Source organism: Manis pentadactyla, chromosome 15 (assembly GCF_030020395.1).
Source record: "Manis pentadactyla isolate mManPen7 chromosome 15, mManPen7.hap1, whole genome shotgun sequence".
NCBI classification, from domain to species: Eukaryota; Metazoa; Chordata; class Mammalia; order Pholidota; family Manidae; genus Manis; species Manis pentadactyla.
Genome location: NC_080033.1, coordinates 66,622,203 through 66,636,157, shown reverse-complemented (window position 1 = coordinate 66,636,157; position 13,955 = coordinate 66,622,203). Strand labels below are relative to the sequence as shown.

General features: G+C 52.8%; 1 protein-coding gene across 1 annotated transcript in view; it reads right to left on the bottom strand.

Moving 5' to 3' along the window:
- CMIP (c-Maf inducing protein) overlaps positions 1–13,955 on the bottom strand; it is a 208,567-nt gene that overhangs the window by 33,278 nt on the left and 161,334 nt on the right. Inside the window, exons 5-7 of the mRNA XM_036909352.2 lie at positions 9,911–9,952; positions 4,096–4,158; positions 1,641–1,721 (exon numbers count right to left, since the gene is read on the bottom strand). Of these exons, the coding sequence (XP_036765247.1) occupies positions 1,641–1,721; positions 4,096–4,158; positions 9,911–9,952 (186 nt within the window). The remainder of the gene's footprint in view (positions 1–1,640; positions 1,722–4,095; positions 4,159–9,910; positions 9,953–13,955) is intronic.

The window sequence follows — 13,955 nt, the reverse complement described above, 5'->3', positions numbered from 1 at the left end:
AGGTGCCAGGGTCATGATGAGGTTGACCAGCTAGGCTTCGGAGGGCAGCCTGGTGGTCCCCAAACTCATCTGTCTCTTCTGCCCCCGCTCAGTGGAGCCCATTTAATAAAAACCAACCTGAATCAGGACTCTCATCTAAAAAACAAAACAGAACAGTGGAGACTTTCTTTACAGATCCCGTGTGTCATACATTTTCATTCCTGATCGGGGAAGGGTGGGTAGGTTACATGATATTCTTGGGGGGCACAGTGTGGAGACAGGAAAGCTACTTCACAAACTGATCTATCTGCAGGTCACCCCTTTTTAGAGTGGTTTTCACCCACTGAGTCTTGAGAGGGTAGAAGCAGCAGTCATAGGCACCCCACACCTGAGTCGGTAGCTGAACCCACACTGCAGTCAGACAGACGCCTCCAGGTCACCGAGGTGACTCCAGGCCAGGCTGGGGGCCGGCTCAGCAGAGCAGGTCGGAACACCGGCCCTCACTTCCGACCGTGCCCTTAGCACTCCACAGGGCGCACCCAGCTGCTGACGGGTCCTCTGGGTGACCTGCGGAACTTTCTGGCTCTCACTCTCCTCATCTATAGAAGGAGGTCACTCAAATGACATAACATGCTTGAGTGTCACACTGTGTCCGGCTCTATGAAGGTGCTCAATAAATATCCACGAGCAGATGTTAGTTATTCCTAGCTGTAGCCCTGGGGCCACGTAGCAGAGGTTGCTAAGCCTTAGTTTCCCCACATGGGGCATGGAGAAAACAGTATTTGCTGCTCTCACGGAATTGATGAGAGAATGCAAAGGAGTCACACAGATTGCAGTGCCTGGTCCTCTGTGGGCGTGTAACTAAATACAGCCACTGTGTTTTGTAAAAAAAATAACTGAAGTCTATACATTATTCAGATTTCCTCAGTTTCCCCTAATGTCCTTTTGCTGTTCCAGGATCCCATCCAGGACACCCCAACATTTCATCACCACATATGCTTAGGTCCTCTTAACCGTGATCACTTCCCACACCTCCCTTGTCCTTGAGGCCCTGGGCAGCTGTGAGGAGTGCAGTCAGGTGTTCTGTAGACCGTCCCTCAGTTGGGAGCGTCTCACGTTTTTCCCGTGAGCACACTGGGCTTGTGGGTTTTTGGGAGGAAGACCCAGAGCACAGCGTCCCCGTTCTCACGTTCCAGCAGGGGCGCAGGCCACCACTGTGGCTTCTCACTGCTGCTGTGAGAATCCTGGCCGGATCACCTGGCCGAGGTCCTAACTGTCAGGTTCCTCTGCCAGCCGGTCACTCTCTTCCCTGCTCCAATGTGGTGCCCTCTGGAAGGATGTCACTACGGACAGTCCCCACTTAGGAGTGAAGAGCTCCACACCTCTTCCTTGAGTATCTACAGACATCACTTGTGACTCTACATGCGGAAGACTTCTCTCTCTCTCCTGGCCACATAAATTTTGTTATTTGTATTGGAAAAGATTCTTCCTGTTGTCTTAATAGAAAGAAACACAGCCCAGGGGTCAGGCTACATGAATACCCCAACTTAACAGAACCCCACCCCCAGTCCCTGGCTGTCAGGCTGGCCAAATCTTTGTAAAAGTGGAAGCCCTGGGCCTGCCTCCTTGGGCTTTGCAGTCTGGGTGTTGGGGGGACTCACCATGTTATGCTTGAGGATTCTCTGGACCACGGGGGTAAACACTTCGATGACCACCATGGAGCGGGGCCGCTCTCTGCAGTGCTGGGGAGAGAGAGGACGTGGTCAGGGCCGAGCCTGGCAGGGTCGGGCGGGGGCCACACGAGCCTGTCAAAGTCCTGCCCGAGGTCTACGGCTCCTGGCAGGGCTCAGGGGTGGAAAGCCCAGCCCTGATGATGGGGTTCCCTTGTTGAATATTGTTGCACGGCTTTTTGTTCATATTTTTGGAGGAAGAAAAGCAGGCAGGGATGGGATCTTGTCTGCTTTTTGTTTTGATCTCAAAGTCTCAGATTGTTCAGGTGGTAGAGAGAAGTCTGTTCTGATACAGTCCTGGTACTTCAGCAGCCCTAAGGTTCGGAGTGCCTGGCCGAAGAGAGGAGTCTCTTGAAAATCAGGTGCAAGCATACCAGGGGTTTATTTACAGTTTGGACACCAGAATCCTGATAATTGTGGGATTTTTTGATTGCTGGCTTTGAGTAACTAGCTACAGACTACAGGCTGAAGCAGCTCTCAGATACATGCTCTCTGTCCGGTATGATTTTTCCAACTGAAATCAGAGGCCTTCGGGTGGAGCAGCCAGGGCGCCGCCAACTGCAACATGTTCATAACCTGCCCGGACCTGGGGGTGCTGAGTCTGCAACCCCTGGATGAGGACACCGGCCTGGGATATTAGAAATCGGGGCTTTCCTTGGAAATCCAAGGTAAATAAACTTCCCTCAGATCCTAGGAACTTTCCCCAGCTTCAAAGTCTGGCAGGAGAGGCTGCCCAGGGGTGCCCAGAGAGCTGGCCTGGAGTGGACCTGGGGGGGCAGCTTGGTGCCCCTTAAGCTCTCCTCCCCGGGCAGGCTGCCTGGCAGGCAAGGCACCAGCTGGGGCTGGGACTCCTGCCTCCAAACGGCAGGGCAGCCACTGTGTTAGTGGGGAGTTGATCAGGACTTCTTCTACAACACTGGTTTTCAAACTGTGCTACCAAGAACCCTCAGGTATGACAATTTGAACAGAGGTCTGTTGTTTCAGAAAAAAAGTTTGAGAACTGTGAGATCTGGGAGAGACCACACAGTTTGGGAGAAGAACAAGGAGCAGATCTGGATTAAACTGGACAAAATATTGAGTGAGGAGATGACTTCCCATGACAAGTAAGAGAGCAGCTGGCCATTCTCTCAGACCCTGGGTTATCTGACCTTACCCTGCCCGGGGGCCCGAACCCTCGAGCAAAGGGCACAGAGAAGGCCCTCCTCCGAAGTCCTCGGCTTCACCAGGCTGTTGCTCCTTCCCCTTGTGGGCCCAGGGGGCCTTGATGCAGCACAGGAGCCCGACACCTGCGCAGAGGCCAGCTCGGACATGCACACACACGTAGGCATGACTATACTCGGGTGCGTGCCCATGCGGACCCACTCATTGCCCCTCGCAGAAGGCACACACTGGCACGTGCCGCACACACATGAAGAATGTGCCCTGGGTCCACCCTCTGCTCCGTGGGGTGCTGGAAGAGATCTCCCAGTGCAGAGATAGGGCCAGAGAGGATGACACAATCATCTCCCAAAGCCTGTGTGACAAACAGAGAGGACATCCTCCCGGGTGGGGTGGGGGCAGGGACAGTGTGGGGGCAACTGTGCATCAAGGTCCCCTTTCCTCCAGAGACCACCAGGCGTCCCAGGTGCTGCACCTGTCCCACTGGTGGACACAGCCCACACGCCCACTAAGGACAGTATGTGGCTGAGGACGGAGCCGGGGAGGGAAGAGCATGAAGGAGTGAACCAACTGGAGTAAGACCAGGTGGGGCAGGCAGCGGGTCCTGGAAGGCACACCAGACCTGGTTCCTGTGGCCCTGCATCCTTCCAAGGACATCAAGCCATTGCACAAAAAACCCCACAACAAAGAACAAAACAGGACTACATTGCAGGTTCAGCTCCCCGCCTGCTGAGTGTGCTCTCGGAATGAGGGGCGCCTGGTCCCTGGGCATGTTCCGGGTACATCCCACTGAAAGGCTGGTGCTGGCTCCTGGGAACAGATGTCCTGCTCCATGGCTCCTCCGTGCTAACCTGGCATCCCCTGCCTGCTTTTCCTGTTCAGGAAAATCCCTATGGCCATGCCCCTGCTGTAGGCCAGCTGTACTCAGAAGAGCCTTGGCTAAAAATAACCCAGCTCTGACGTCAGAAACCCAGAAAATCTGCTGCAAGCTTCTCCCAAGACAGTCACGAAGATACTCCAAGAAAAAGCCAGACTCTCTTCCCCGACCCACTGGTTTGGGCCTCAGGCCTCAGTGAGCACTTGCCCGGCAGCGTCCTGGGCTCTGACCCAGGGTTGTGAGGTGGAGGTCCTGGGTCATCAGCAAATTGTGCAAAGCCAACGTCTGGTGCGCACACATGGAGGCATACCTTCACACGGCACACGCAGCCCCAGCTTAGTAATGCCATACCTTGCAAAAGAATTCGCAGAGATCTGGTGGTGGGTGGTTGTTTTCCAGCAAAGGAGCAATTGCCTAGAAGACAACAAAGCAGTGTCAGTCAGAACCTCTAGGGAGAACTCAGGCAAGGACACGTCCACCTGGAGGGCCAGCTACAGGGGGCATGTCTACACAGAGGGCTGGCTTATGATGGGGACACTGCCTCCCTGTCACCGTCTGGGCAGAAAGACCAGTTCTCTGACCTGCAGGTCAGAGCTCCAGTATTTGGGGGATGGGGGTGGGGTGGGGGGCACACATGGCTCCACAGAGAAGCCAATAAAAGTTCAGGGCTGCCCTCCAGAAAAATGTACACCTACAGTGATGCATGTAACTTTGGGGGTTGTGGGACCCGCCAATATCCATCCATGCCCCCTCAGACCAACAGTCTCTGGCTACAAGGCAGGAGAGCATGGTGATGGTAAGCCCCGGCTTTGGGCCAGAGTCCTGGCTCCGGTGCTCAGCGCAGTGTGACTACTGAGCGACTTAGGGCATCTCTGTTAAGCCCAGGTTCCTGCCGTGGGAAGTGGAGCAGAGAGAGGCACAGCAGAGTTAGAGGAGTAACAAATGGCCGAGGGCGTCTCGGCCACGCACGGACCATTTGGGGCCAGTCACCCCTTGTGGTGGGGAAGGTCCCCCACACCGTAAGATGTTTGGCAGCATCCCTGTTCTCGCCCCACTCGGTGCCAGCAGCAGCCCCCACCGCAGCTCTGACCATCACAGATGTCTCCAGACACACTCCTGTACATCAAGGGAGGTCAGACTACCGATGCCCCTTGAATTCATTTTCCGCACAGCCTTCTTAGGCTGGCTGTACAATAATTCCCACTATCATTCTTGGGCAAGGTCCCCAGGGCCTGAATGGTGTTTAATTTTCCTGCCTTTTGCATGATTTTTGCTTTAATGACTTTGCTAAATCTCAAATCCAAATAAAAAGCTTGAGCAATTGAAAAAAAAATGTATCCAGGAAAATGCCCCATAGGATACAAAAGTGACCCCAATTGAGAGCCTCTGTTGTAAACTGTCTCTCACAGATTCTGAAATAAGGCCAGCTCCCAATAAATGTGAGTTGCTGAATGGCTAATACCTATGTGAAATCCATTCATTTTCCTATTTGCCACAAACTTAGGCATAAATTTAGGAAATAGGAGACCTGGGGCCCAGCACTGAGACTGCAGGCTGTGTGACATTGAGTGAGCAACTCAACCTCCCTGGGCATTAGTCTTCCAGTCCAGGAAATGGGGAAAACAAGAGTTACTGATCACAGGAGTTCTGAAGGGGGTGTGATGAAAGAAAATTCTAGAAGCTTTGGGGTCCAGGCTCGGGATAGGCCCACTGCCTTGAGCACAGCGTGTTGCTGACACCATCACCGGGGGGCTGTCTTTGACTGTACTGGATAGGGCAGCAGGGGGTGACGATTCCACCCGGGCCCCCAGGCAGGCTCTGTGGCGAGACTGTCTCCCCATCACCAACCCCACAGCTCAGTCCTCCTCCTGCTTGTCTCGGGACCAGAGCAAGGACAGCAGAACTGGCTGCTGGTAAGCGGTGACGGTTAGTTGACCAGTTATTTGAGCACATGCATGAGAAATGGTCATTGAAATTTGGGTTTTGCTTCTGAGCGCCAACAGCCAGGCTTGACCAACAGCTGGAGAAGAGGCCCAGGATCTTACCTGTCTAGGGCTGCGCTGTCCAATTCGGTAACCCCTAGCCACATGTGACTTTTCAAATTTTAACTAGTTCGAGAGAAATTATTTAAAATGAAATACATTAAAAATGCAGTTCCTCTGTGGCACTAACCACATTTCAAGTGCTCAGCAGTCCAGGGAAGCCGGGGACCACAACACCGAGTGGCACAGACAGAGAACATGCCCATGATCATGGGGCCTTCTCCCAGACAGCGTGGGTCGGAGGCTGGTGGACTCCTCGCTGACCGCAAGGCTGAGCCACAGCCCCACCAGACGCCACGCCACATGGACCAGTCCCGGTAATGGTCCAAACAGCGGGTGCTACACTGGGTGCTCTGTGTCGGGCTCCGAGCGGTCCCGTCACTGAACCTTCATGTGTGCTGGGAGGTGAGTGGGAGTCCTGCCCCCTTTCCTCAGAGAAATCAAGTCTGCTGCCCAAGGAGGCACGGTCAGAGCATGGTGGAGGCAGGATTTGAACCCGCGTCTGTGACCAGGAGCCTGAGTTATTCACCAGGCTACTTCTGAGCCCTGGCTCTCCACACAGCTGGGAAACAAACAGCCCCTCTGGTGACAAGGTTGACAGAGAAACAGGGAGATGAAGAGCCACAAACACCTGAAAGTGAGCCTGGCCCCAGGGTCAGCACCTGGCCTGCCATGTGGGGATTCTCTGCTGCCCAGCGCCGAGCCCTCTGCGAACACAGGAAGAGGTCTGGCCATGCAGGGCGGCAGGACAACCCTCCCCGCTGCCCCCAGCCTTTGAGGCGCTGGCCGGCCTGCGGTGTTCTGCTCCCCAGACCTCGCTCTGGGACCAGCTGTGGGAGAGGGGACCACACACAGGGTGCATCCCCCAGGGCGAGTCCTCCAGCATGCCGGGCCCCCTCTTGCTCCGGGACGAGTCAAGGAATAAAGGAACAACTTAGGTACCCACAACGGGTGTCAGGCATGGGCTCCGGGCTTCCACAGCTATTATCTCATTTGATCCTTGTGACAACTCTGTGAGGTCAAGCAGTAGTTCTTTCCATTTGTGCGTATGAAGGGACAGAGGGTCAGGGAGGTTACAGGGACTGTCCCAGTCACAAAGTGTAATGATTTAAAAATGTATAATTAATAAAAATGGTTTATGTTTTTGTGGACATATGAGCCTGGCCATCTGCTAAGCATGTGGAATGCACTGTCCCATTTAACCCTCCCGGCAGCCCTGTAAGAAAGGCACTGCCATAGCCATTTTGTAGATTAGGAAACTGAGGCTTAGAGCAACAAGGTAGGTGGAAATGATCTGAATGGTCATCTGATTAAATAAAAACATCCTAGAGCCAACAGAAAGAGTGGAGCAGACCAGAGGTTCTCAGCCAGGGCTGCCCTGGCACCCATCTGGAGACATTTCCTGGCCATGATCGGGAGGGCTACTGGCATCCAGCGGGTGGGGCAGGAATGCTACTCAGCACCCACAACATCCAGGATGACCACCACACAAAGAACGGTCCATCCCCAGCGTCACTGTGCTGAAGTGGGAAGCCTGGGGTAGACATGCACAAGAAGACTCGAAAGAACCTCTGAGACATGTGGTTACGTGAGAAGACAACACAGAACAACGCCTGCAGCGTGACATTATAACGGTAGGAACAAAAAAGAAAAATGGCAGCCGCATCTGCCCGTGTGAGCTTGTCACCGGCCTGCTGACATCTCAAAGTCCCCAGGGGCTGTCTCAGAAGAGGGCACTGGCATGGGGTGAATCTTTTTCCTTTTTACAATGGAAATATATGCGTGACATCCTCAAAAACTATTTTAAAGAATTTCTTAGAGCTATTTTAAATAAAACTGTAAGTTCTTCCATTACTCACCCAAGGCTGCAGATAGTATGGGGGCCCCGGCTCTGCGTTAGGCTCTGAACTCGAACCCACTTTTGGCTTCAAGCCTACATCCCCCACCCAGCACGCTGGACTCCAGGTCCAAAAGCTCATGCAGTGACCCGCCAGCTGTTACCAGCCAACGGTTACATACTGTACAGCTGCCTGACCCCAGATGGACCAAATAAAAACAACTCAAGTTATTTGTGAAAGCTTTTTCGAAAAATAAGTGCATGAAAAAATACTAGGTCCTGTGGGGAGAAGACTAATCGCCAACAGGTCAAATCAGGTAAAGTAATGGTTGGAATGAAAGGGGACTACAGAGGGCTTCACAGAAACAATCGAGAGACATGGAGGGTGGGCCCTAGATTAAATTCTCCCCTGTTCTCAGGCATCCCCGCTGAGCAGCAGGGCTCAGCCCAGCCCAACTAAGGGGTCAGCCCAGCCCAATTAGCTGGATATAGGCAGCCTAAATTCTCAGATCAAAATTCCTTTCCTGGGCTTGTCCCAAGTCCAAAGCCCACACCCTCTTCCAAAGCCGAAGTGCATGGTTGGACCCAAAGGTGTCACCAGCTGGGAGAGGAAGAAGCCAAACCCTTCCCCGGCACCCACCTTCCCTCCTGCTTCTCCACCAGCCCCAGTCTCACCACTCTGCCCTTGCTGGGCCCCCTGCCTGGACCGCCTTCCCTAAAGCACCCCTATCCCACCTTGAAGATGCAATTTGCTCACCACGTCCTGGAAGCCCTCTGTCACCTTCCTCCCAGCACGGCACCCTCCCTGATGGAGGAGGTTATGTGTCTGCCCCGAACAGACCTCAGCCCCTGACCGTGTTATTTCTTGGTTGTCTGGTGACCTGTTCGGCTCCCCCAGCACACGGGAAACCGCTCAATGGCAGCTCCATGTCCGTGGAGCGGACATTAGTGTCTGGCACACACTTGTACTCATACGTCAACAAATGTGTGTTCAATTAATTTATTAATTAATACTACACCAGAGAAAAGTGGTGGTGGGTGACTGGGGGATGCCCAGGTTGAGGTTTCCCCAGTTCTGGCAAGAGAAGGGCACAGCATGGGTAAAACCCCTGGATTTTTAGCAGACGCCCATGGAGCACTTTCTGTGGGCCAGACCCCGGGGGTGGGGCTCCACGTGAGCTGCTGCCTCTACTCTCCATGATGAAAGGTCGAGGGCTCACCTCCTCTGGCACCCAGAGGACCCAGCTGAGGCTGTGGGTGGCTCTCCAGGCTGGGCTTGCCAGGGCCCAGTGGGTGGGATCCCCAATCTCTAGTTCACTCAGAGGGCACAGTGGCTGGGATACTGCCCTTGTTTCAAAGGTGAATGGTCCAGGTCCTTTCTTGGGCCTACAGGCTCTGCCTCAACTTACTGCAATGTCAGATTCTGCCTTGCTGCTTCCCATTTTCTTAAGCTTCATGTTCCAGAAACATTGAAGCTTTCAGAATACAACATGCTGTGCATGTTTGATTTCCTCTCTGAAACGCCTTTTATTCTTTTGCCATCTGGCAGACTCCTACTGATACTTCAAAACCTAGCTCGGATGTCACTGCCTCCAGGAGACTCGCTGGCTTCTCTCCCAAGTAAGTTGATCACTCCACTCTCTACACTACAAGACTGCATTTTCGCAGTGATCTCATTTCTCTTCCTATAATAATGTTGCACCCCTTGGGAGCAGGGGCTGTCTTAATTATCCATGGATTCAACTACATAGCACAGTGCTTGGTACCCAGTGAGGGCAACTTCATTTTTTTCTTCTCTCTAGTTTCGTAGCTTAAAATCACCCAGGAAGACATTTTATCCAGAAGATGCTTACATTATAGACAAGTCCTAGAAAGTAACATCTCACTTTGCATATCAGAGGGAATTAAAGTTTTATTTGTGGGTTAATTAGGATAGGTCCTGGGGCAAGAAAGAGAATGTTTATCTTTCAGCTAATAGGGTTATGCCTCTGAATAAACTATTGGGGTCTCTGCCATCTCCTGCCTTCACCTCCCTGTGGCACACTCAGGAAGGAGGAGGTGATAAAGGCGGACTTACTACAAACCTCAAAGACTGATAATTACTGCCTTCCCCACCCCCCATCAGCTGGAGCCCTGAAATGTGCAAAGGCAGGAGGGAGTCTGTCTGGCTGAGCAAGGCTGCCATGCTAATGGATTACACTGGCGCTTCCAGAATTAACTCAAACCAGGGGAAGGATTGTGGGCACTGGGAGGCAGGCACCGGGAGGGGGATCAGTGAGACACTCACCACAATGATGTTTTCATGCTCCTGGGTAGTCAAGTTTGTGTTCTGAAGATTGGAGCACAGAGAGCAGGGGGAAAGCAAAACAAAAATCCAGTATTAATAAAAGGAAGCATTTGTATCTCAAAAGTCCAAAGAGTTTCAAAAGCTTTCAGCCTCTCAGGCAGAGCACAGCTGTCACTTTTCCTTAATTAAACAGATCAGAAGACCCTCAGAGGCTTGGTCGGGAAGGAACTAAGGGACGGCTCGGGGCAGGGAACCGAGTCCCGTGTTGTTTCACCACGTGTGAGCTACAGCACGCTGGGCGAGGCACTTCTCCTTGGTGGACTCGGTTTCTTCTTCTGTAAGTGGGGATCCTCTTAGGCTTCGGTGAGAAGAAATGTGGGCAGGGCTGAGACCCACGCTTAGCCTGGTTCACAGTGATGTAGCTTGGAGGCCAGAAGGCAGCTTCACCACAGACAGGAAAGGAAACAGACTTCTGAGTCTTGACTCTGTGCCAGACAGTCTTTTAGGAGCAGCACATACATTATTTCAGTGGTTCTCAAAGTAGGTTCCCAGGGAACACTGATGTCCATGAGTTGGCTCACGATGTTTTAGCTAAATTCAAATCCAAGCAATTAACTTGCAAAAAATAAGTTGAATGGATCAAACTTCTTTAATTTTTAGATACACCCCCTAGCCCCCAAACCGCAATTTTTTTATACAATGGGTACCAATTACGGCCATCCTATGAGAATGTGAATGAGGAAAGGGATAAAATCATGGGAAAAGTCAGAACGGCCACTATGGTCTTTTTTGCTAGTTTTGTGGTGTGTTTTGTTTGGTCTGTCTGTCTTGGTGGACACGGCACATCGGTGTTGATTCATATTTCCTAGCAGAGCAGCGTCTGCGGCTCATAGCACACCTCTTCCCTGGCCATGACCGTCCCCGAGGCCTAGGAAGAGACTCACGGTGCCCACCACCAAGGGCAGGTTTAAGGAGTATCAGGGCATCTGATGCATCACACGAGCTAGAGCGCAGACCAGCTGGTGAGTGGCGGATTTGATTTTAATCAACTGCGTGAGGGGTGACAGTGCCCGCAAACCAGGGCTGGCCTCTGGGCTCCAGTCTCTAGGTCCCCATGGAGACAGCCCGACCCATGAGCTTAGAATCCAGAAACACGTGGAAGGTTATTTTAATTCCAACACCTTTTTCTTTATGCAAATGTCAGTGGAGTTGGAGCAGCCCATTTATGGCCAATTACTAAACATCAGTCATTTTTCAGCCCAGGGTAGATGAAAGCCTGCCTTTGGTCCCCCCTTTTCACGGCGATGAGCTCACCATGCCTCAGGCATGTGTCAGAGCTCAGTAATGCTCATCCCACCCATTTCTCTTTCTCATGACGGTTCCCCTACTTTCCCTTGGACAGAGGAGTTACATGAGACTCTGAGGTGCAGTCACTCTCCTGGGAGCATAGGTAATAAGGGTGGCAGAGTAGGATTTAACCTGATTCCAAAGCAGGTACCTCTCACCAGTGAGCTTCGGTGCTCACCTATGCAAGGGGCAGACCCGTCTTTCTGGCTTTTGTGCTCCAGCTGGTCCCGCGCGCACCTGCGCGCATTTCCAGGAAGAGGCTTTGCTGAGCCCAGATGCTGCTTCCACTGCCCCAGACGCTGGTGGCAGGCCATGCCACTCTGCAGGGAGACCTCTTCCCACCCGTCCAGGTGTGACCCCCGGGGATGGAGAGAGCCCACTAGGAGCCCCTGCATTTAGAGGGGACACTTAAGCCCCGAGCTGAGTGGCCACTCCACACACTCAACTCAACACTCAACAAAGGCCCGGGAGGCCGGGGAAGCCGGCTTCGGCCAGCGGACACATGGCTCTTCTCAGAACTGTTTTGCCACCTAGCAGCCTCCTCTCCCCACTCCTTTCCCCCCTCAGGATCCTGTCCACCATCTGGGGGGTTTGATGATATCTGAAGCCTCTTAAGAGGAGGCCTTGGGAACAACCTGAATAAAGAGGACATAAAATCTAGCCCCTATATTCCCAACACAGCAGGTCAAGGAGGAGGACAGATTTGTGTGTTCCCACCCATCCCCTTTAGATACCTAGTTGAGGGTGCTGAAGGTCAAGATCACATCTGTCACCTGTGGCAATAAAAACGTGACCATTTATCAAAGGCTCCCATGTGTCAGGCACAGAGCTAGGCACTGAATATGTATTAGAGCATCCAGTCCTCAATTCTATGAAATGGGTGCTAATCTCGGCTCCAGTGCAACAGATGTCAGCTGGGCACAGAGAGGTCCAGTCACTTGTCTGAAGCTAGTTAGCCCTGGAGGGAAGAACCAGGTCTTTCTGACTCCACAAGACCTGCCCTTAACCACTGTTCCACACAGCTGGGTCTCCCCACTCACTAAAAAGCCTGCCGATTCAGGTGTACATCACATCTACACACAAGACATAAGCTTCATTACTGGGCAGCCCTGAGCATGGATCCTGGCCCGCCACTTAGCCAAGTGACCCTAGGTAGGCAACTTAACCTCTCAGAACCTGTTTGCTCTTCTGTACATTTTAATACTTGCCTTGCAGGGTCCCTGGAGAAATGTACAAGATGAGCGCTACATGCCAGCCAAAGTGATCATCACAGAGTGCGTGCTTAAAAAACGTTAGTGTCATTCGGAGAGGCGTTGATCAAGGGCCTGCCTGGGCTGCATCCCAGCTCTGTCCCTAACCAAATGGCAGCTCTCATCAGTCAGACGGGACAATACCAACCCCTTGCCCGACACACAGTAGGTGCACAGCAAATGCAAGCTTCTTCCATTTTTCTTCTTCACATGCTTTTATCTCTTCTGCCCTAGCGCTTGGGGGTCAGCTGACTCTGAGATCCTTGATTGAAAGCCCAAGAAGTGATGAAAAGCCCCACAGGCATGTGGTCGCATGAAACATACCTGTGATGGGAAAGAAATCCTACCAGAGGTTGGCAGCAGTGCCCATCTGCCTCTTCTGCCATCGTCCCAACAACTAGCCTGATTTACCAATGGTGTGACAGTGGCTAAGGTGGGGCAATGTGGGCTTGCAGTGAGAGCTCGGCCGCCATCAGAAGGAATGCCCAGCCCCACTGCTTGCCTGGCAGGTAACTTGGCAGCCGTGGTTTCCTCCTTGTGAAATGAAGATGGCAAGGCCCATCTTGCAGGGAGAATATATTAAATGACATGCTGTGTGTTAGGGTCCATGGCAGGGGCTCAACTGGAGGTGGGCGGCCAGCCCCTGGCCTGCCTACTGAGCACCTTCCCCTGCTCAGGGAGGGAAGACTAGATTTCAGGTTGGGCATGCCGTACCCAGCCTCACATTCCAGACGTGGACCGTGACTGGTTTCGGAGCTTGAGTCTTTGCTCTTCTGTGAAACAAGGCTGGTCTCCAACTGAAGACACAGCCTCTGCTCCTCTGCCGTGACCATCTCTGCCACCTGCCTTCTACCTCTCCTCCCACCCCCTTCCAGGGCAAGGGACCCGCTGTGTAGGAGGCCCAGAAGGCCTGGGCCAGTTCCCTAGATTGGTGGGCAGCAAGCAGCCTGGATCTGCAGAGGGAGAGGTGGTTCCAGGCAGCGAGGAATTTCTGCAGTGCCAGAAGGGGTATGTAGAAGCCACCCAGGGAACCAGGGGTGCCAGGGGAGGGGACAGAAGCATCACTCTGGTGGCCAAGCAGAGTTCAAATCAGGAGTCATCAAGTCAGTGTCCCAGTGGGCCAGGCAGGCACATAAACTAGAGAAGTACTGATATTTGTAAGGTGCTGAGAATAGCACCTGAACACAGTAAACAGAGGTACATTTCCGAGGGCCACTTGCCTTCTACCTAAGCACAGCACAACTGACGTACTGATTCAGGCTCCTTCTGTCCCCCTGCCAGACTGTAACATCCAAGACGACAGGGGCTTGCCTTCATTCAAATGCCAAGAACAGTGCCTGGCACATAGCAAACTTAAAACTGTGGGGCTGCCTGGCAGAGCAGATGGCTCAGATGGCGGCATGGAACAGTGCCAGCTGCAAACTGCTGCCGGATTTTCCAACCGCTTT